Here is a 20,915-nt window from a genome sequence, read left to right as displayed (position 1 = left end):
CAGAATTTAAAACAACACAGGAAGGAAATGTTTCATTTTATCAGCTGAACGTTTGACCGAGTGGCTACCTGTTACTGTTGAGCACACTGCTGTAGGTGCCTCGGGACAGTAGGCTGGGGGAGGTCGGCGGAGGGGAGCAGGTCCCTGCTGTGACGGATCTCTTTAGGAAAGGATCTGCGTTTATCGTCTGAAGGGAGATCTGCTGAAGACTGTCTGCTTCTGTATGTGGAGGACAGGAGAAAATCACATCAGTGAGAGTTCGGAGAAGGACACAAACACGAAATTACGGTTTCAGATCTTAATGTAAAAGGTCCATAACCCATACTGTGAAATAACATCTACGACTGTACACAAACGTTCAAACCATTACAAAGATATGGTCTACATTGTTTTACTTTGCGAGTTTTAGACTATATAATAACTGATATTTTGTTAACTTTATTTATTGTATTTTATTTATTAGGGGCAGCACGTTGCATGGTCTTCCTCTATCAGTGTGGCTTTGGTTCAGGTTCTCCAGCTTCCTCCCAAAGTCCACAGACATGCAGGTTCGGTTAAGTCACTAAATTGCCTGTAGGTGTGAACGTGAGCGTGAATGGTTGTCTCTATGTGTCAGCCCTGTGATAGTCTGGTGACCGGTCCATGTTGTATCCCGCCTCTCACCCAAAAACAGTTGGGTAGGCTTCAGTCCCCGAGTGACCCTTAACAGGATGTTTTTCTTAATGTTATTTTACTGATGAATAGACAAATGTAATGTTTTTTTTACTTTTTATTTTTCAGTCTTGTTTTTGGATTGTCTGGGGGAAGGGAGGGGGAGAAATTTAAAGACTGGAGAGACATATATAAGAAATTGTCGGGACTTAGGGATGCAGGATAGTGGATTTTTTTTGCTGATTTCTGGTAAGCAGATATATAAAACAACCAATACTGATAATATGATATACTGATATATAACCTAACAGCCAGCATTAAAAAATAAATATTTGATCAACACATAAAATAAAATAAAATAAAATCTTGGCTTACGGATGCTGTTTTTGGAAAGTGGCACGTCCCACTCTGGAGAAGCAGACTCCTTCTCCCCCTCAGAGCTGCTGCTGTGGCCCAGCTCCGGCACGGGGCCGCTGGACAACAGTTTGGCCAACAGAGAGGGGCGCCCTTCGTCCAGTTTCCCATCAACTGTCAAAACAAACATGTCATTAACGTGTGTGAGTACTGAAGCAAACGGCAGAGTGAGGATATTTCAGTGAAATGACTCACATCTCTGTTTCTGCAGCGGTCTGGTCTTTGGGATGTTGGTGAGAGGGTGCAGAGCTTTGGATGTGAAGCTCTTGCGCTGTTTGTTCTCCAGCGGTGTTACATATGGCAGCTCCAGAGAACTGAGAACAACAGAGATTTGTCGTAAAAATGATTTTTTGTTTTTTAAAAGCGACAAACAAAAAGATGACATTGCCTTAAAAATACAGACCTGGATTTTTCTACGGGGCTCTCTTTCTTTGTGGATGTTTGTTTCTTGGTTTTGGGTTTGACGAGGAAATTTGAAGTCTCTTCTTTCACTTTTGCTGTTGTTACTGTTCTTCCTTTCTTTTTCACAGGTTCCTAAGAGAAATTAGAATAACAGAATGCTTATTATTATTATTATTATTATTATTATTATTATGCGATCTCCATAGCAGTAGTTGCCACAGTTGTTATTTAAGTCTTTTGGACCAAGTTTGAGTCTCAGATCCCTTAACGGGGTTGCAACCCTTCATCACACCGGCATTGCTTTAGTACAGAAAAGCAAACAATGAAAGCATCATGCTGCCCCAGTGTGTTCTTTTAGAAAGCATGCCGGCACTACAGATAAAAAACACCACAATACGCATGACATGTGACACAACAGCATCGGCATAAACAACAACAACGGCATAGCATGACAATAACAGCCATTTAGTGTCCCTGTTACATGGCAGTTGTTCTCATCCTTCGCTTGTTGGGTAAGGAGACCCAAACCTCATTATCTCCCCAATTTGTGGACATTTTTGGCCTTTGAGTTGGCTTCTAACTGCTGCTTTTTAAATCTCCCGCCTTTAGGTGGCACATAACACATACGGCGTTCATTCTCTCCATGTAATTGTTCATGTTTTACAGTTTAACATGAGCCATGCCATAAAACAATGATAGTATACAGCTGTTAAATCTTTTTTTCTTTAAACAATGGTATTGTATCAATACTCAAGCTCAGAAATGAAGAAAGAAAAAGTGGTTCTCGAATCATCTCTCATCACCAAATGAAGCCTCTTCAGCTTTTTGCCTTTAAGTCTCCAGTCTTTGTGTTTAATTTTTTTTCTTTTCATTATTTTCTTTTTTGGTATGTTTTTTATTGTTTTTATCTCTATTTCTCATCATCATCACTCTTCTTTCTAATATGTTCTTGTGTCTAGTTTCTTGTTTAATCCCTCCCTAATTTCTGTCTGACCTGAGTTTGGCGTTATCGTTTAGCTTCTATTGCTATAGTTTTTGTTAAAATTGTTATTATCACTATTTTAAGTTACAAATCTCTGGCTAAATGACTAAAAGACTAAAAGACTAAATGCAAGGAGAGAAAGTTGCCAGAAAACAGACGTAGACGCAGGAGGTACCTCTTTGATGTTTGTCTCCACATCTGGGTTGGAGGTCTCTGTGGTGGTGGAGGAGCTGTCGTCGTTGTCGGCCAGGTTATCTTTCAGCTCGTCTCCCTGAGTCTTTACCGTTGATTTCTTCTCTTTTTCTTCCTTCTTCTTCTGGGCTTTTGTTTTGCCTCGCAGCTTCCCTTTGGATTCCAACACTGCAAACAACATGAACACACACCTCAAACATCTGTAAATGATTACGGAGGTCTAAACGCTCGTCTGCTCCACTGTGATACAATGAGTGTACCTTTGTTTTGTATCGACTGAGTCTGTTCCTGTAGCGTCTCACCGCTGAGTGAATCTGGACGGTCGAGGTCGTTGTCCATGGCTCCTATCAGGTTGGCATATTCTGCGTCCTCAGGACAGAGGCCTCTGTGAGGCAGCGACGACCCGGCTAAACTTTGACTCTGGAGGTCCAGTTGTTTGGTGCTCCGAGCCTTCCGGTTGGTGAGCTGGCAGGCAGCTGGGGGGCCGTCTTGGCCTGAGGTTGTACTTCCTTTCGACAGCTGCGAGGAAGTAGCTTGCATAGATGAGCGTCCGAAACCGATTCTGGACCTCTTATCTTGGCTGTCCGAGTCGGATAAGGTGCGGCTGTTGCCCTGTCGGCCTCCACCCCGAGCTGCTCCGTTGGTGGACGCATATACTCCTCTGGAGTTCTGGGAGGAGTCGCCATAATCGTTCAACCTGAGGTGAAAGAAAATTTCTGTTGATTTACACTGAAGTTGCTGCCCTTCTGCTCTGCTGTTACATGATCTGCCGCTTAAAAAAACGTTGTTTTGATCTTTCACCGCTGTAGTGTGTGGTATTGACGTGGAGCTCTAAAAGCTAATATTTAAAGGTCTGAATCTGATTTCTATTTAAGGCCAAACGTCTGGATCGATTGGCAATAAGCAAATGACTTTCATCAATCTTACTTTTAACTTACAAGCAACGTACATTCAAGTTTAAGGCTGTCTGAGACAAAACACATCAAAGCCTCGGGAAAAAATATGCAGCTGTTTGACTGTAATTGTTTGCTTAAACCAAAGGACTGTCCGCTCGTCTTTGAAAATTCGGTTTTCGCACTGGCGACGTAATGCACACCGACAGAAGACGCAGGGGTCTCTCAGTGCCTTTTGTCTTTCTCGTACACTTAAACTGATGTTGATTTTTTAGGGGGCTTCAAGCTAACCAATGAAGGCAGAGTTTGCTCAGCACAGTTTGATTATATGTACGTGACGCGGCCGTTTTCTGCCCCGAAGTTACTGTAAATAAAACAGTTGTGATGCAGTCCATCTCATAGACTGTACAAATGAATAGGTTTTTGCAGTTGGATAATCTGCTGTCAATAAATGGACTCTCCCTCAATGTCTGTATACCGGCACGAGGACGGTAGTCCGATCATTAAATGGCCTGATCATACTGTGACCGTAGCTCGACTAAACTGTGCATGTAAACATACCGAGTGTCTGTTCTGTGTGTCACATATCTTTAAAACAAGCGTCGTCAATCAGAATGATGGAACATTATTTAAAGATTTTTAGAGCCATTTCAACAACAGTAATGATCAGACAGTTTCAGAGAAAATCAAATGATGAGGCAGCACTTTTTAGTACTCGCTATTACTTAATGTTCGATCGATTTTTCTCTATATTACAGTACATCGATGACATTGTGTGGTTTGATGAGCCGTCTCCGTGTTACACTTACTTTGAATCACTGTGAATTTGCACAATGTCCCTGAGATTAAATGGTCTCCCGGTCTCCATGGTGGAGTTGGACTCCACAGACACACGTCTCTTGAAAGGCTCCCAAATGCTCTGAGCCTCCAGGTAGGCTGTGGCGATCACCAACAGAAACATGGAACTGAAGAGACGTAAACAAAAACAAACTGTTAGCTTCGTTGGGACACAAAACAAAAAGTGACAAAGTGACGATTAGCTGCTTGTTGCGCGGTCGTAATCCTACACTGCGAGCACAGAGCGGCGCTCACCTCATGATGAGAGACACTATGATGTAGAGCTCCAGCTCCCAGCTCGGTCTGGGCAGGGTCTCTGCACATGCAGCTAACATGTGGTAGGGCAACGAGGCGTTCAGGACAAACACAAACTCAGAGCCTCCACATGTAACCAATTTTAGCTCCCGGATCACTCGAGATGAAGTGAAGTCGGGTGTAAACCTGCGAAGAAAGAAAGGAAATGTTAAAAAGCTGTTCTCAACAATACAGAAACATGACTACAGGACAGACTTTGAGGACAGACTTTGAGGACAGACTTTGAGGACAGACTTTGTGATTTAGGAATCTGTGAGCCATTTTGTTTTTTAACCCTTTGCGACCTAAGCAGATTGGTCTTGATGCCATTCAAAAACATTGGTAAAAGGGAATGAGTAAGTTAAGAAGATAATGGAAGGCGAACCCCTTATTCGTAGGAGCGGCCACGTATGAGGGATTTTTGGGAGGTGATGGTCAACGATTTCGATTGTGGATTTCAAACTCCTGCCTGATCCGCTCAGCTTTTGAAGTAAAGCTCCTCTTTGTTGTACGTCTTACGATCTATAAAAGCAAAATGTGCCATTGCAGTTTTGCGAAATATGGCTTTTTCAAATTACCTGGAGTACCACCTCATGTGAGCGAAAAATAGTTTTTTTGCGATAAATGGAAGTTTTTTCAAAACTGACGTGTTTCCATTGGGTTTATTTTATATTCACAATTTAAATGCGCAATTTGAGGTTAATGGAAACCCGCCTAATGTGAAACTCAAACACTCGAAAAAAAGGTTACGTATGCGGCCCACGAATAAGCGAAGAATTCCACCGCCGGTACTCAAAATTCAACAAGACTGAACTCTGTGTTAAGCAATAAAAGTGGGTCAATTTACAACTGAGAGGAAAAAATGTCTTTTTATGTGTTCAACATAACTAAATAATGGGAAGTAAAATACGGTCTAGACTGTTTTGGACCCCAGAGAACTAACTGAATGAGTCATCACCTCCAAAATTAAACCGGATCCTTTTTTTTTGTGCCAAACACAGCTTTTTAGTTTGCATACATTTATGCTGTTACTGTAAAGCTCATCCTAAATGTGACGCTTGCTTGTAAACCAGGTAAACAAGAAACTGCAAATGTTTGCATGATAAAATGTTTTCCCCTGTGCTTTCACTGCTGTCTGTCACGGCAGACGGCTCATCATGAGAGGCAACCAAACCTCATGTACCGCTAAGAATGACAGCGGTGTAAACTCCCCGTCAAACAAGTCTAAGTAAACAGTCCGTTCACACCCGCACACCTCTGAGAAAAGGTTTCATAAGAAACGTGTTAAATACTTGTGTGCTGCCAGAATCGAATGAAATGTAACTTAGGAGTGACTGTCACGAAACTGTTATGAAACTATGTTCGCCTGGTGAAGCGTTAGACTTTTCTCTCTGTTTCTGGGAAATCAAGACACTGCTGTAAAAATACCGATTTTGCATTTCAACTGCATGTCAACTGTTGCTGGTGAAGACTGAGAGACCAGACGGTCTGTAATTTAGGAATCTGTGAGCCAGTTAGATGCAAATTCATTGTGTAAATGACAATATTGACCTGTTAAATGAACTCGCCAGTGAGGAGTGAGTGTGTGGTTGCTTTCAGCGCCTTTTGTCTTTTGATTGTTATGATGAATTCTCCTGAGATGAGGCTGCCGCATTTTCTTCCAATGCTGTCATTTTGTAAACATGCATTAGTCACACACTGGAGGAAGTGATCATCTTTCAGAAAGGATGTTCACTCTCTCTCGACACTGATACACGCGAATTTAAACACGCACATGTGCACTTTGGTAATTCTCTAGTAAGTTTGAAGTTGGAGGACACAAATACATTTGCTAATGAGACTTTTCAGGCATTTTATGAAACCAGGGAGGAACAAAGGTGCAATTAATAGCATAAATAAAGGCTGCATTCCATTCAGATGTGCTTTGGCGTGATTTACTGAATGTGACGCTATAAATAGAATTGGTAAAAAGGAATGAGCAGCCTAAGAAGAAATTACCCAAAAATTAGCAAATAAAAATAAGGGAAAAGTACAAGAAAATTACCAAAGAAAAAACCAAACAAAACAAACAAAAACCAACCAAAAAAATACAATTAATGACCCCCAAAGGTGCTTAAAATTACAAATAATCATTGAAAAAAACATAAATATAGAATTATGATAATTATTAATATTATTTTAAAGCACTGATACGGGGAAAATTACAGTACATGCACATGTAAATTTTGGTAAAACATAATTTGTGTGAAGTTGGAGGACACATATAAAAGGCATTTTATGAAACCAGGAAGGAACAAAAGTGCAATTAAAAGCACTAATAAAGGCCACATTCACATGTGACGCTATAAATAGAATAAAATGATAATTATTTTCACCTGTGATTTTCTTGCAATGACAAGACAAACTATCTGCCCTGAGAAAAGTCTGAGAGAGTTTCGGGAAACAGCAGCCCATTAGGAGGAGGGTCAGGGAGGCTTTAGTCTGAGCTACGACTTTACTGACAAACACCTGTTTGTAACAAATAATGATATTCAAGTGGAAGTTGCTGGAGACCATTTATTGGATGTTTTAATAACCTGTCAGTCATTCCTCGAGATTAGAACTCAAATCCTCATTCTGTTTTATTCATGTATAATCTGTACTATGGATGCAAGGATTTTTTTATTTTTTGCCAATATCCAATATGCTAATATAAGTATATATGATTTTAGCGATCGCTGAGTCTCTCCTATGGTGGAGATGACGTCATACTGTGTGTGCTCTTGTCGTGGCGGCCCACCAGCAGATGGAGACATGGGACAAGGCGCTTTTCAGTTTATGTGATATTCATTTTTTGAACATTGTCACAAATTTAATATTGAATATTGTCATGTATTTTTAATCTGTACCGCCTGACCTGCCATTGTCATGTATTTTTAATTTGTACAACCTAATTTGATATTTGAGTATCTTGGCGTCTCTAAAAAACTGTAATCTATAATTAGTTAATTTACTCCAACAATGTAGAATTGCTGGACGGTCTCTTTTTCGGGCGGGGGGATGTTGTTGTGAAGGAAAACGTCTGTGTTATGCTGCACCTGTCCTGCCTTTACTAATAGAAACAGTTTGGGGAAAAAGATTTTCCAATATAAGGTGCTATATGTAACCAATTCTACTTCAGGAGACTCCTGTTTGTAAGCAACAAATAAATACGAGTTCAGTTTGTCCTGACGAGGTCTACATGTGCCATCGGTGCGTACGGTCTTTAAAAACGTGACACTGACGTTCAACTTTAAAGAGCAAATTTATAATTTCAATTACAGTGTAATTATTGGGAATTTACAGTAGTTTCACAGCGTAAAAAATAGTAGCAGAAATGAATGTTAAACTGGTAACATTTGGTGGTTGTGCTCTATGGTGACTTTTTAAATTTTTTTTTAGAATGACACCTTTGGTGTCGACTTTTCTCACAGGAAACCAGCAGGCGACAGCCACACAGTGACACTCGCGTCAGAATACCTGGTAGGGGATGTTTTTAAAGATATAAATAGAAGATACAACCACAGCGTTGCCTTTCATTTAGGATACTTTTTTTATTTTCTAAATTTGGATAAAAAAACCATTGCATCAGAAGGTTTAGCCAGAGAGGCTGAGGACCATTTCAAGGCCAGTCCGATGTTCCCAGGGTCTATTTTCTCTTTCCCTGTGTTCCCACGGTCCCGTGTTCCTCAGCTCTGTATTCATGTCATATGACACATGTTAGAGGTACAGTTAAATAGATAATAACAATTAACTTAGGGCTGGACCCAAATATTCAGTATTCAATATTTGTTAATTGCAAAGGTATTCAGTTCTCAGCGTAGGATATAATATTTTTATTTTTATTTTTTGCAGAGGACGAATGCTATTTCAGTGTTTGTGATACTGCTGCTGCTGCTGAATGATTTATCTACCAAACAGTTATTAACATGTTTATTGACTAAGATGAGCCAATTCTGTGTCGGTGTGAGCAGCAAAGAAATATTTTACCATGAAACGGGTCAAATTTGACCTGAACACAATGAGAGCGATAATGTGTGCTAGAAAAACAATAAACCGGGGAACGCAGGACTCTGAGAAAGTAGATACGCTTTAATAATTTATACCCAGAGCTGCCGTCACTCTTACTTTAGATTAAAACTTGAGGCAAACTGTCCCGACTTGAATATTTAAGGTTTCCCAGCAAACATTTGAGTATGTTTTTGCATTTGCAAAGAGATAAGTGAATATTTGTTCATTTTTAGAGTTGACTTTAAGCGAAGAAGAAAAATAAGACCTGAGGGGAGCGAGCCGAGGCTGCAGAGACACAGAGAGCCAATTCATCCTCTCACTGAAGGCTTACTCAGCCGGAGAGGCTCAGGACAAGTATTAATAGAGTTTCTGGGTGACGGGGAGAACACACACACACACACACACACACACACACACACACACACACACACACCCACACACACACACACACACACCCACACACACACACACACGTTTGTTCACTCACAGTATGATGAGGTCTTTTGAAGCATTTGGCTTAAGTGCAAACTCTTGACAGTTGAGAACTTTGAATCCATATCCCTCACACGGCTGCCCGTTGATTTCTGCTGACCGGATGGTGATGGGGAGCAGGCCCGTGTTCTCCACTCTGAAGATCCTTTTGAGGGTGAAATTTGGCTCCTTGACTTTTGTCTCTGAAATAAATGAAGCAATAAAAATCAATGAACACTGAATATGTCGCAAACAGGACAGAAAGTCTATAATAATAATAGCTGTTGTTTGCTGCACATCAGTGGTTTTCTAACCTTTCTTTTTGACAAAACATAATATTTTAATTTTATAACTGTATTTTATGTGGAAATAGAGACTAAAAGTGAAGTGAAATTGTTTAGGATAACATAGAAAATCAAAAGTATGCATTTGTTTTAATCCTTTATGTGGTTTTTCTTTCATTAATATGGCTTTTAACAAAAGATAGGACTGCATTAAGTTGAAAATATTGTACTTTTTAACAATATTGATGAGCTAAGATTTCTTTTTATCTATTTATTTGCACCATTAAAAACAGTAATAGAAAACAGGTCAAAAAGGAAAACAGGAAAACAGGTACCGGAGAGGTTAGAAACCCAAAAGGGCTTAAAGAAATAACTCACCACCGAAGCAAATACAATAAATTACTACTAAATTAACATTTGCTTTGTTCTATGGAGACATGAAGAGGAAATGGTCTTTTGCAAACGGCTTTTATTCTACTAGTATACTATATGATACTCTGAGTGTGCAAACGTTTTTTAAAGAAGTGATACATATGCAATATTTTAAATTATGCTTAATGTGTCTTACTATGTGTTCAAGTGATTAAAACGTCATCATAATACTTCATGGCAGTACTGGTAGATGTTTCTGTTATTGTAAACAGACTCTGAGAGTTCACATTCAGTCATATCATCCATCCTAATCTTCACTCCTCCCTGGAGTAACCGCGTCAGTGAGCAGTTTGTGGAAGTAGCCACTTACATGATAATGAGGCCGAGTTACAGTGAAATAAGCTGCTGCTCAGATGATGATTTAAACGGTGGGAAAAGTGGCTCCAGTGTTTCTACACGCACGATCAAACAAAAGGTGACCAAAAGTTCAACCACTGAATAACCTCTGTGAATCAGAGTGATATTCATCTGTGGGTTTGTGTTCGTTCATGAATAGTTATCAGCTTGCCAACTGTTATTACTAACAGTTAAAGGAGAACTATGCATGTTTCCAAAATGTTTATGTCATCCCTGTGGTGTCAGACATACTGGAAATATTAGTAAATAACTCTGAACAACTCAAATTCAAGTTCATTAATCAGAATTGAAGTAAATTGTTCAGTTAATGGTGATATTGATTTAAGGTATGAGGTTCGGACCTTTGCTGGGAGGAGATTTTAGTAACTGGACCTCTTTGAATTTTAGTAGAATAGGTCCTCCAGTTGGTGATGCCTGTTCTGCAGTATATTTGTCATGTTCAATGTCTGACAGAAAATAAACATTTAAACCAAAATGAACCTTAATATCTTCATATCTCACGTAGGAGTAAAAGGGAACCTTTAAACTCGACATATCACCCATCCGTACTTTCTATGTATTCTTTTCTGACTTTATTGTATTTTTACATGCAGGTTATATTATGTCTTTATGTCTTCTCTGTGTTTTGATGTGAAGTACTCGGTGCATATAACTTCTCTGTTGTAAAGCACATTGAGTCACATTTCTTGTATGAAAGTTTCTTCACAAGTAAGATTATTGTTATTATTAAAATAGTGATGTTATCGTGTATTAAGTCAAGAACTCCATAGACAATAGGAAAAATGTTACAAACGAGCACATATGCAGATGGGTATGTGATCTGTTTCAGAATTGTTTCGTATTGTTATTCTTATGTTTATCTTTGTTGTTCATTGTTGCATCTTTGCACATATTTATTTTATATTTTAACTTACATACTAGTTTTATTTATTGCATTAAGCAATTTGCACACTCAGCACATTATCCATATGATAATTTTAATATTCACATATTAGTGCTAATTGGCTATTACTGTATTTCTTACATTTATATTTTTACACACTTTGCATACTCAACATACTATACATACTTATTTTTAAATATCTAAATACTGTGCTACATATTTACTATTACTGTATTTCTATTTTTATACTTATATTTTTACATATTTGCACTGACTTGATCAGAGTGTCTGTAACGAACCACAGTTCCCCCGAGGATCAATCAAGTATTTCTGATCCTGAATTACGTGGCTTTGTGTGAGTGAAAGTGTATTAAATCACATCTGGGTTTTATTTGGATATTCATTTGGACCACTGGATGGCAAATTTTTAAACGGAGCTGATGATCACACTGATGTGAATCACAGCAAACTCACTCTCTGTGCAGTCTTTCAGCAGCGCCTCGGTCATCTTGAACCTCAGCGAGCTGCCCTGTCCCGGAGGCTTCCCCGCAACCTTCAGGCTCTCCGTCGTACCTCGGCCTTGAAGTACGATTGTGTCGATCACAGTGAGATTATTCCTGAACAAAATCCAAATAAAACACAGAATTTTAGAGGGGAAATTTCTTGAAGGCGCTGCTTGAGATCCATTAAAAAGCGGACGTTACCTGACTATGAGGAGGGAGGAGACGCTGTGGTTGCTGATGGGAGTGAACCTCACGCTGAACGACTTGACCTCTCCGGGCAGCAGGAGGAGGTTGTACACAAAGGGTCTGGTTGATCCCTCTACGAAGCCTGTACTGCTCTTCATTAGGGACGTCTGCCAAACAAACAGAGGCCTGTTAGACACAAACAGCTTCCACACGCTGCCTCCGTCACCGACAGGAGGACTGCGATTACACGTCAACCAGCTGATTCTCCAAATTCCACAATTAGGTCGATCGTGTCTCGTGTAGCACTCACTTGATTTCTGTGAACCTGAAACTCGAAGGTGTTCGTGTCAATGTTGATGTTGGACAAATTTGCTAATGGCAGCCTGGAAAAAAAAAAACAGAGGAGATTATTGTCGGAGAAATACGAGGCAATAAAGGACCAGAACGTGCAGAGCTGGTGGAGATTTCTCACCTGTCAGCCAACTTTCCGGTAAACACGGAGGGGCTGGGTAACAGGGCCAAAGGGAGGACTTGGACGTAGACGAGGACGTCGGCTGGATTATGAAGAATCACCTCCTCTTCCTGCAAAGACACAGAATGACGTCCCATCGTTACTGGAGTCTGTCAGCATCACTGTCTTCAAGATATCTTTCAACAAACTGTAATCAGACAGGTACAAAAGATCGCCCAAATCTAACCCGTGTTCTTTACCCCAAATATCAGCTCTCCCTCTCGGGCAGTAGCACGGGTTAAAGGTGTTGAAATTAATCATTTTAAAGATGCATCGTGATGTGGACGTGGTCGATTATACATCGCTGTAGTGACAGCAAATAATCGATTATAGCCACCTAACGTTATTTGTGGATTTTCCAGCTGCTGCTGGACAATAAAGTTTTGCAGATCTGGTACTTTTTACAAATCTTATGCTCACATTTTTGTCATTTCTTCTTCCCTTCTCGTGTTTTTGAAAGAAGAGCAAAAGTCAATTTGCTCCAGTTTAATGGGGTTTCAGAGATTACTGTGCGTGTTAGTACACTTGTCCTAACGTGGTGGTTTGTACTCACGGAGGAGCTGTTTGTGTTGGTCAGAGGAAACGTAATTCGTTGTGAGGAGTTGACCAGTGAGGGCCAGGTCAAGTGCGCCGTTATTTTAGCTTGCACATTTTTCTGAAGGTCCGTGTTGACTTCAAAGACGGCTTCAATCCTTCAGTGAGGACAAGAAAAACATCAGCATCAGCAAAACATCAACATATGAAGAGAGAACATTTGGCAACAATCTGTACTTTTTTTTAACCAACATCAGTCCTAATCATAAATACAAAATATGCATTCTTCTTCTGAATTTTAACCCTTTAAACGCCAGGTTTTTGTCATGATGCCAAAGAATTATTTTCAATATACTACATGAAAAGTAGATTTTTTTTTTAATTATCACAGGATATGAGTGAGTGACAGTTCACCTAGTGGAAATAGCATATTTTTTCTCCACATGCCAAATATGGTTAAAATGACGTCATCAGGTGGAAAACAGTAAAAATGACAAAGTCCACGACAAAACGGAGAATGACACCCAGAAATATGATGCATGTTTTTATGCTTTGATGGCCGTGGGATCAATAACTGCCGTTTGAATGGGTTTCAATGGAGCATTTTTTGCACTTAATAGTATGAATGTAACAATTTTACTTCCACGGTGTATTTTGGACTTATTGTAGGAGCTGAGCTGGAAATTCCGAGACATTTTGCCAAAATTATCAACAACTGAAGAGTGAAAATTAAATTGCGTGAAACGGTCCCTAAGGGTTAACAGTATAAGGTGATGACTGAATCGTGACTCTTAAGGTGCTTACTTGTGGCCTGAGCGCTCTTTCAGCTCTTTCCATCGTCTGAGGAGTTTCTGATGGAGATCGACATCAGCGTCCCAGATATCCTCCTGCAGCGCCAGCCCGTGAGGCTTTGACTCAGCTGTGAAAAAACAACTTTTTAATTTTGACTCTTGTTTTGTGAGATCTGACTGTTACACACACTGAAAAAAACTCAAAACTTACATTTAAGCACAAATGGCAGCCCCACATAACAGTGATCACCACACTGCAAGCTGGCGTCAAAATAAATATTAGCCACCTGAAAAAGATGGAGGAAAGAAAATAAGTTCATGTTTGTAAGGACACTGGCGGCTCCCTGATGCTGCTCCGTGAGATGAGCGGCCTACCTTCGATTTCCGTCTCGGCTCCAGCTCGTCTTTGTTGTTGCGGAGCCGCTTGTAATAGAAACGTATATCTTCTGTCAGGGAGCGGATTTGCTGTAGCCTCACTTTCTGAGTAAAAGAGCTCTGTATGCTGAAGCTCTGATGAACAACTTTTCCCTGAAGAAAAAAAAAACATACAGACACGTCAAGAGTCACAACACCTCGGGCTTTTCACAGGAATCTATCCTCTGCAGGTGACACTTTATCTCGTCCTCCGCTTGTGGCCACCGCAGCACAGGTGTGAAATCTGACTTGATATTAGTGATACTTACGGGAAACGAAGGTGGTAAAACGATGTGCTTGGGAGAGCTGTTTAACGTCCCGACAGCGATGAGAGCTTTCACTGGGATGGTTAATATCTGCGGAAAGAGAAAAGAGGAGTTTCTGTAAAAGTCCTGTTAGGTTCATTTTGTCTTTACAGGAAAAAAAAAAAACATTTCTGAGTGACTGGGTTCATGTTCAATCACCCAAAAAGTGTCAGAAACCACAAAATCTGAATTAACATAGTTTGCACCTCATTACTAACATAATCACTAACAATCAATCAACATTAGGCGCAGTGGCGTTATTCACCTTTCACAAACCACAGCTTTTTTTTTTTTTTTTTTAAAAAAAGCCTAAATTTAAAAAAAATTTTTTTAATGAAAACTGAATTACATAGATATAAAAAAACATTTAATCAAAAAAAAAAAAAAAACAACAACATTTTTAACATTTTCTTTCTTTGGGATAGGAGCTTGTGTCTTACATTTGCAGAGAAAAAAAAATTGACACTTATATTTATCACTAGATGTATGTTACCATACCATATATCATTTTATTTTATTTAAATTATTTTTTCTACTTTTGACTTTATTGTATAGGACAGATTAAGAGAGGGGATGAAGTGCAGCAAAACCAGGTGAGCTGATGAAGAATTTGCAAAATTTCACAAAAAAAATTGTACGCTTCTGACCCGTGTTTCAATGCCACGTCAATTTGACCCGAACAGCACCTCTGTGATGTTACTATTTTTATTTTAAAAGCTGATAACACTAATTACATCCAGTAGAAAAAGTGCCAGACTAAAAAAAATGTTAAAATATTTTCCAGAGATTATGAAATTTTAAAACATAACAGGAGAGTTTAAAAAAAAAAAGACATAAACAGCAGATCTGCTACGTACCTCGTAGTCTGTGGTTATGTGTATGGCTCCATCATACAGGCCCTCCAGCGCTTTGGCCACGAGTGTCACTCTGAATGCTGCATAATAGCCAGATGCTAGTATCACCTTGGAAGAGACAAAAATGTGTTAGTTTCTTTTTTACATGCAAAAAGCATCATGGTGCAGAAGTCTTTGTGAGCATGTAGCAGCCTACTCCTCGCGCCTCTGTAAGCTACTTACATCAATGAATCTGCATGTAGCCGACTGTAGGATCTAAAAAACATTTCTATTTTTCTAAAGTTTGTCTGCGAATACTGCTGTCGACAGACTCATAGAGCATGTCTGCCTGCTTTGCGCTGCAGGCATCCATGTTTTCCTGAGCAGATTCACTGGAAGGCTTTAAATCTGAAGTCCGAAAACAAGAATTATCTGACTTCTGAAGGGCTGGGGAACGCAGCTTTGCACCAAATTTACTGTCAAAAAAATCAGAACATAAATCCCAAAGCAGCTTTGGAGCGACACTGCGGAGGTCTTACTGTTTTATGGTGGGAGGCTGACGTGTTCTGCAGCTCTCGCAGGCGACTCAGCGCCACTGTTGTGTTTCCTTTCTCCGTCTTCAGCAGCTCCATGGACAGACTGTCCCCCGTGACCAGCCAGGACTTGATCTCCAGCTGGAGGACACAGAGAAGTTTGATAAGGACAGAAAAGACTAAAAGGTTATCGGTCTGGACGATTATCGGGGCCAATATTTAGCATTATCCGTGTTTTATTTTAATGATCGCTGATAACGTTTTTTAATAAAAAAAGTGTGCGTATTACACCGAGCCAACACCAGTGAAGGCAGTCTGCAATACATGCACAGAAAGTCTCAGCATGGGAGGAACTTTTCACTTTATAAAAACCTCAGGGAGCTTTTTTTTCTATTCATTCATTTTCTTATTTACATTGTCATTGAACTTTATAAAAAAAAGTTGCAGGGAACTTGCTGTATATGATATTGAAAGTTTCAGTTTCAGGTATTTTAACAAAGTTTTGAGTTGGAGTTTGAGATATCACAAATTCTACATTTTGACAGAAATACTTTTATTTTTATTTACTTGTTTGACATGGTCATACAGTAACATCGGTGCTGTAACATTCAGACATGCACAAGTCCCGGATGCACAGCTTTGTGAGTGTTTATACCAAATGCATATCTGTTCCAAATATCGTTTTTTTTTTGGTCACATTAAGTTCTAACAATCGGTATCGGCCCTGAAAAACCATTATTGTTCACCCCCCCTAGAAAGGACTAATGCGTGACACTCTTTGCACTCAGCTTGGAGCTCTTTAACCGAACAGTTTGTGACGGTAATTTAATTCTTCAAACCTCTGTGGAAATAAGTATGTTAGCATGAAGGCTGATGTTGCAACGAGTTTTACTGCTCAAAATATTTAAAAGCACAAGTCAGCATATTTAAAACACCACGTTAAAGTCCCTTACACAATGGACCTCACTGTGTGAGGCCTCGATGACTTACCTCTTCCTCTTTTGTTTAACTTTCCTTCCAGGAAAAAAACTATCTAGAAAACCCGACGGCCGTTAAATAAACAGCTACTGTTCGATGTGTATTAATACACGCAGCGGCTGCCTGATCTCACCTCGATGGGGTTACTGTTGACCACCACAAACGTGATGCTGCTGGTGTCTGTTGCACTCCGAACGCCAAAGTCCAGGATGTTCTCCTTCAGACTGGGAGGCAGGACCAGAGGCTGCTCACACACACACACACACACACACACACACACACACACACACACACACACCACACACACACACACACACACACACACACACACACACACACACACACACACACACACACACACACAGACGGCGACAAACACACACCACGTTACACAGATACACACTCACCAACAATCTCTGTCTTTCCACAGTGACTACATATCTGATCAAATCGAGCTGAGACCTGAATCTGACTTTTTGACCTCTGTTTGACCTTATTGAAAAACATTTATGCCACAAAAATGTGTAACTTGTGTGAAAGCCAGCGTATAATTTTGCTGAAACTACAGACACGAGCAGTCAGTACACTGCTGTTGAATTCTCAGCTTAAATACTGATAGTAAAAATGACAGACACCTAGCAAAACAAAGATCAACTTTATTCCTAAAAGCTCTGGATTGTAAATAATCAAAATAAAATGTATCTTCTGAGAGAATTAGTTATAAGGAACAACAATTTATGTAGGGTGGAAAAAATTATTTAAGTATCCATAAATAAATAAATAAATAAATGTATAAATGAAGAAATAAAGATAAAAATTTGGGAGGAAAGTAGGAAAATAAATTAAAATACATAAACAAATGCTGAAATAAAAAACAAATGTAAATATTAAAATAAATATATATACAAATAAAATATAATATAAAATATAATAATAATATATGTTATATATTATTATATGTTATACATAAAATATAAAAATAAAAAATAAATAAATAAAATAAATGAGGAAATATACACAAATAAGAGAGATTATAATTTAAATAGTTCACAAATAAATAACTAAAATGTATTTCTATATTTTGTTCAACTGCAGTAATATATTTCTGTATTTCCGAATGTATATATTTATTCAATTTATTTATTTATAAACATTTTTTTAGCCTTTTTATAAAAAAAATGTATATATTTAATTAATGCCATAAAAACGAATATATTTATTAATACTTGTCATGTCATTTTTTGTCCTTCATAGCAGTTTCCACTCCCATTCTGTTAAGACTAAATGATCACCATAAAAATACATAAAATCAAGTTATTACATTTTGCAGTTTGTCAGCCATCCTGTAAACTTCAAAGGCTTTTTTTCTAACCTTCAGTAGATGAAGCATTGACTCTGTGTTTAGTACAACTTAGATGTGAGTAAATTAGCAACATATGAAGAGGATTTCTGTTTCCTAAATAAACTGTAAGTACCTCCAGGAAGCCTGTGTAGGCCCGGACGGGCAGGTGGAACTTGGATGCGTTTGTGATGAGCAGGATGTTGCTGTCGATGTGAATGGAGGGCCGAACTGGCCGAAAGAGGAGGGAGAAGATGTAACGCGACTCATGTGGGGGAATGAGGATGGGTGCGCTGAAGTTCTGCACCTAAAACAGAGAGGCGAGACAGTGATGTCATGTTGACCTCTGCGCATACGTGACATTTTGCAAACCTCCGTTAACCCTTTCTCACGTTAAACATGGTTTTGGCCTCTTCGGGCAGGGACACATTGTGTATTCGGATTGCAAAGCTGAAGGCATTTGTGAGGAAGATGGGTCTGTCCACTGGGTCGACGGGACTGTCCCTGATGTGGAACAATGTGGCTGTGTGGTCGAAGCCCAGGTAGCTGCCAGAACAGAGAAAAATACCATTTATTAGGAACGTTTTCTCCTAAAAATACATAAATCCGACCAGTCTCTCACAAAACAACTCACCCATCGAGAACTTCTGCCTGGTAAGGGATTTCAAGCTTGGAGTAACTCTTTTCTTTCGCTTTGACAGTTATCTTACCAGAGAACTGATATGGTCTTCTCGCTTTTGAAGCTGCAACGAAAAAAACAAGATCGAAACAGCAGATAAGGGCACAGCAAAAGAATACAAACCGCATCTCAAGAGGAAGTTGTGCAAACCAAAAAAAAAAGATAGTAAGGACATGATGTTAAAGTCACAGCTTAAGAATTATGTTATTATTATTACTAATAAACAGTAATGTGTTTTATAAGACACAAACAAGAGGAAAAGACGCTCTGATTCCTTTTATTTTTTGTTTTTACTCAAATATACGAATAACCTAAAATAGAGCATTTTAAAAGGAAGCTGAACACACTATAATTTCACTTTTTAGGATGATTTTTCAGTGTCTGTCGGCAGGTTAAGACTAAGAGGAGGAAGCTGACATCATGTAAATCATCAGAGTTCAGTGGAAATGACTGCGCTATTTTAAAGCGACGATGAAGAAATGCACTTTTCTCATTTAAGATACTTAAAAAATGTGTCAGTCCCACAGCGAAACAGAGTGATGGTGCAACAGGCGTACGGTAGCTCTTTTTTTGAATTTTGACAATTGTTAAACCAACATCACTTTTCTGCTTTCAGACACATTTTGCAAATATTTTTGTCTTTGAAATTGCAGCAAATTGGTGCAATTTTATCACAAATATGAGAAAAAAGGCAACTGTGTAAGAAGAGTGTTCCACAAATTGGAAGAAATAAGTGAATTTTGGAAATAATTTTGAAAAAGCTGGGAAAAAATATATTTACAATTGCATATTTCAAATTTAGGTTGCAGAATTAATTTTTAATGTGCTTTCACCAGATTATTTTGTTGTGTTTTTTTTTTTAAACTTTCTTTTAGTTTTTTGTTTTTTCAAGTAATTTTTTTGTACTTTTAACAAATTTCCCTGCTAATATTTTCATGTTTTTCTTTTTTAAACAAATCAATTTGCTCGGATGTTAAAGGGTTAATGTTCTGAATTGGATTTCCATTGATTGTATGTCACAAGCTCAGCTATTTGCAATTCAATTTCCTTAAAAAAATGAAGAAAAAAAAAATTAAATACAAAGTTGGATGTTCAATATATTAAGCAAAACAGCTTCCAGTTGATTTAAGAAATAAACGGAGATGTAACACGCTGGGCTGAATACGATAAGACTGCTGTGAGCTGCTTATGAACTGTGCATCACTTACAACTGCCATCTACCCCGTCTCAAGGTCTGATTCACAAAAGAAATGATATTAAAACTCAAATATGCCAAATTTCACTGTAGATGCGCTGGTCTTTGGAAAAGGCACTGTTGTATCATTACATTTCTTTGTGGTCTAGTTTATTTTCCCCATGTGATTATTTTATATGCTCTTGCATTTACTTTATATCTGTTTTTGTCATTGTGGTTCTTCATTTTATCTGCTTATATGAGCTTAATTCTCTTCTCTAAATTGTATTTAATTAACTTTGGTTACTTCATAAGAGGGGTGGGGGCGGCCCTACGTACTTTCTGATATTTTATTTTTATTCTGTACATTTTTAAAACTGGGAAGTACTTTGTGGCTCAGCTAAAAAGATATATATATATATATATACATATATATATATAAAGATTATTATGATTTATTTATGTATTTATTTAGCTTGGCAGTGCTTTGGGAATGATAGTTTCTCTTTGTCTTTTATGTAAAGCTGTGTAATTCTTTAATGAATTTTCCATTATTTGCCAGTTTAATAAGTACACTAAGCTAAAACTGATGCAGTCTAATTAGAAAACTCCTGCCTTCACTCAAATTTATAAATGGGGTGGACAAAATAATAGAAACACCTGAAAATAAAATTCAACAGCAGCACAAACAGCAGCCCTCAAAAGTGATCATCAAGTTAAAAAAAACACCTTATAAATAAATAAATAACATCAACAGAGGTGTCAAATATTACCTCATCAAAAAAACACAACTTACCGTCAAAACTAATACTTGCAACTTTGGTATATCTGCTCTCTCCAGCTTTCAGAGTGACCGCTTTGAAATCTACTGTGACTGCTTCATTTGATGGAGTTGTACGTACACTCTGTGAGGCATAAATAAATAAAAGAGTCAGCTGAAGATTTAAAATGACAGTTTTAAGGATTTAAAAAGGCTGCAGAGGATACCTACAGTAATTGGAACATCTTTTGTTC

At 38.5% G+C, this 20,915-nt stretch overlaps 1 protein-coding gene across 1 annotated transcript in view; it reads right to left on the bottom strand.

Annotated features, from left to right (window-relative positions):
• tmem131 (transmembrane protein 131) overlaps positions 1–20,915 on the bottom strand; it is a 50,368-nt gene that overhangs the window by 3,621 nt on the left and 25,832 nt on the right. Inside the window, 26 exon segments of the mRNA XM_042483674.1 lie at positions 69–219; positions 1,027–1,179; positions 1,261–1,379; positions 1,469–1,599; positions 2,625–2,809; positions 2,902–3,338; positions 4,344–4,499; positions 4,627–4,812; positions 9,182–9,368; positions 11,596–11,738; positions 11,826–11,977; positions 12,121–12,193; positions 12,283–12,392; positions 12,875–13,013; positions 13,660–13,774; positions 13,858–13,933; positions 14,022–14,174; positions 14,330–14,416; positions 15,223–15,327; positions 15,738–15,872; positions 16,843–16,953; positions 18,185–18,355; positions 18,441–18,594; positions 18,683–18,791; positions 20,698–20,806; positions 20,893–20,915. Of these exon segments, the coding sequence (XP_042339608.1) occupies positions 69–219; positions 1,027–1,179; positions 1,261–1,379; positions 1,469–1,599; positions 2,625–2,809; positions 2,902–3,338; positions 4,344–4,499; positions 4,627–4,812; positions 9,182–9,368; positions 11,596–11,738; positions 11,826–11,977; positions 12,121–12,193; positions 12,283–12,392; positions 12,875–13,013; positions 13,660–13,774; positions 13,858–13,933; positions 14,022–14,174; positions 14,330–14,416; positions 15,223–15,327; positions 15,738–15,872; positions 16,843–16,953; positions 18,185–18,355; positions 18,441–18,594; positions 18,683–18,791; positions 20,698–20,806; positions 20,893–20,915 (3,670 nt within the window).

Source organism: Plectropomus leopardus, chromosome 3 (genome assembly GCF_008729295.1).
Source record: "Plectropomus leopardus isolate mb chromosome 3, YSFRI_Pleo_2.0, whole genome shotgun sequence".
NCBI lineage: Eukaryota > Metazoa > Chordata > Actinopteri > Perciformes > Serranidae > Plectropomus > Plectropomus leopardus.
Note: the sequence above shows the minus strand (reverse complement) of the source record. Positions and strands in the feature narration are given on the sequence as shown.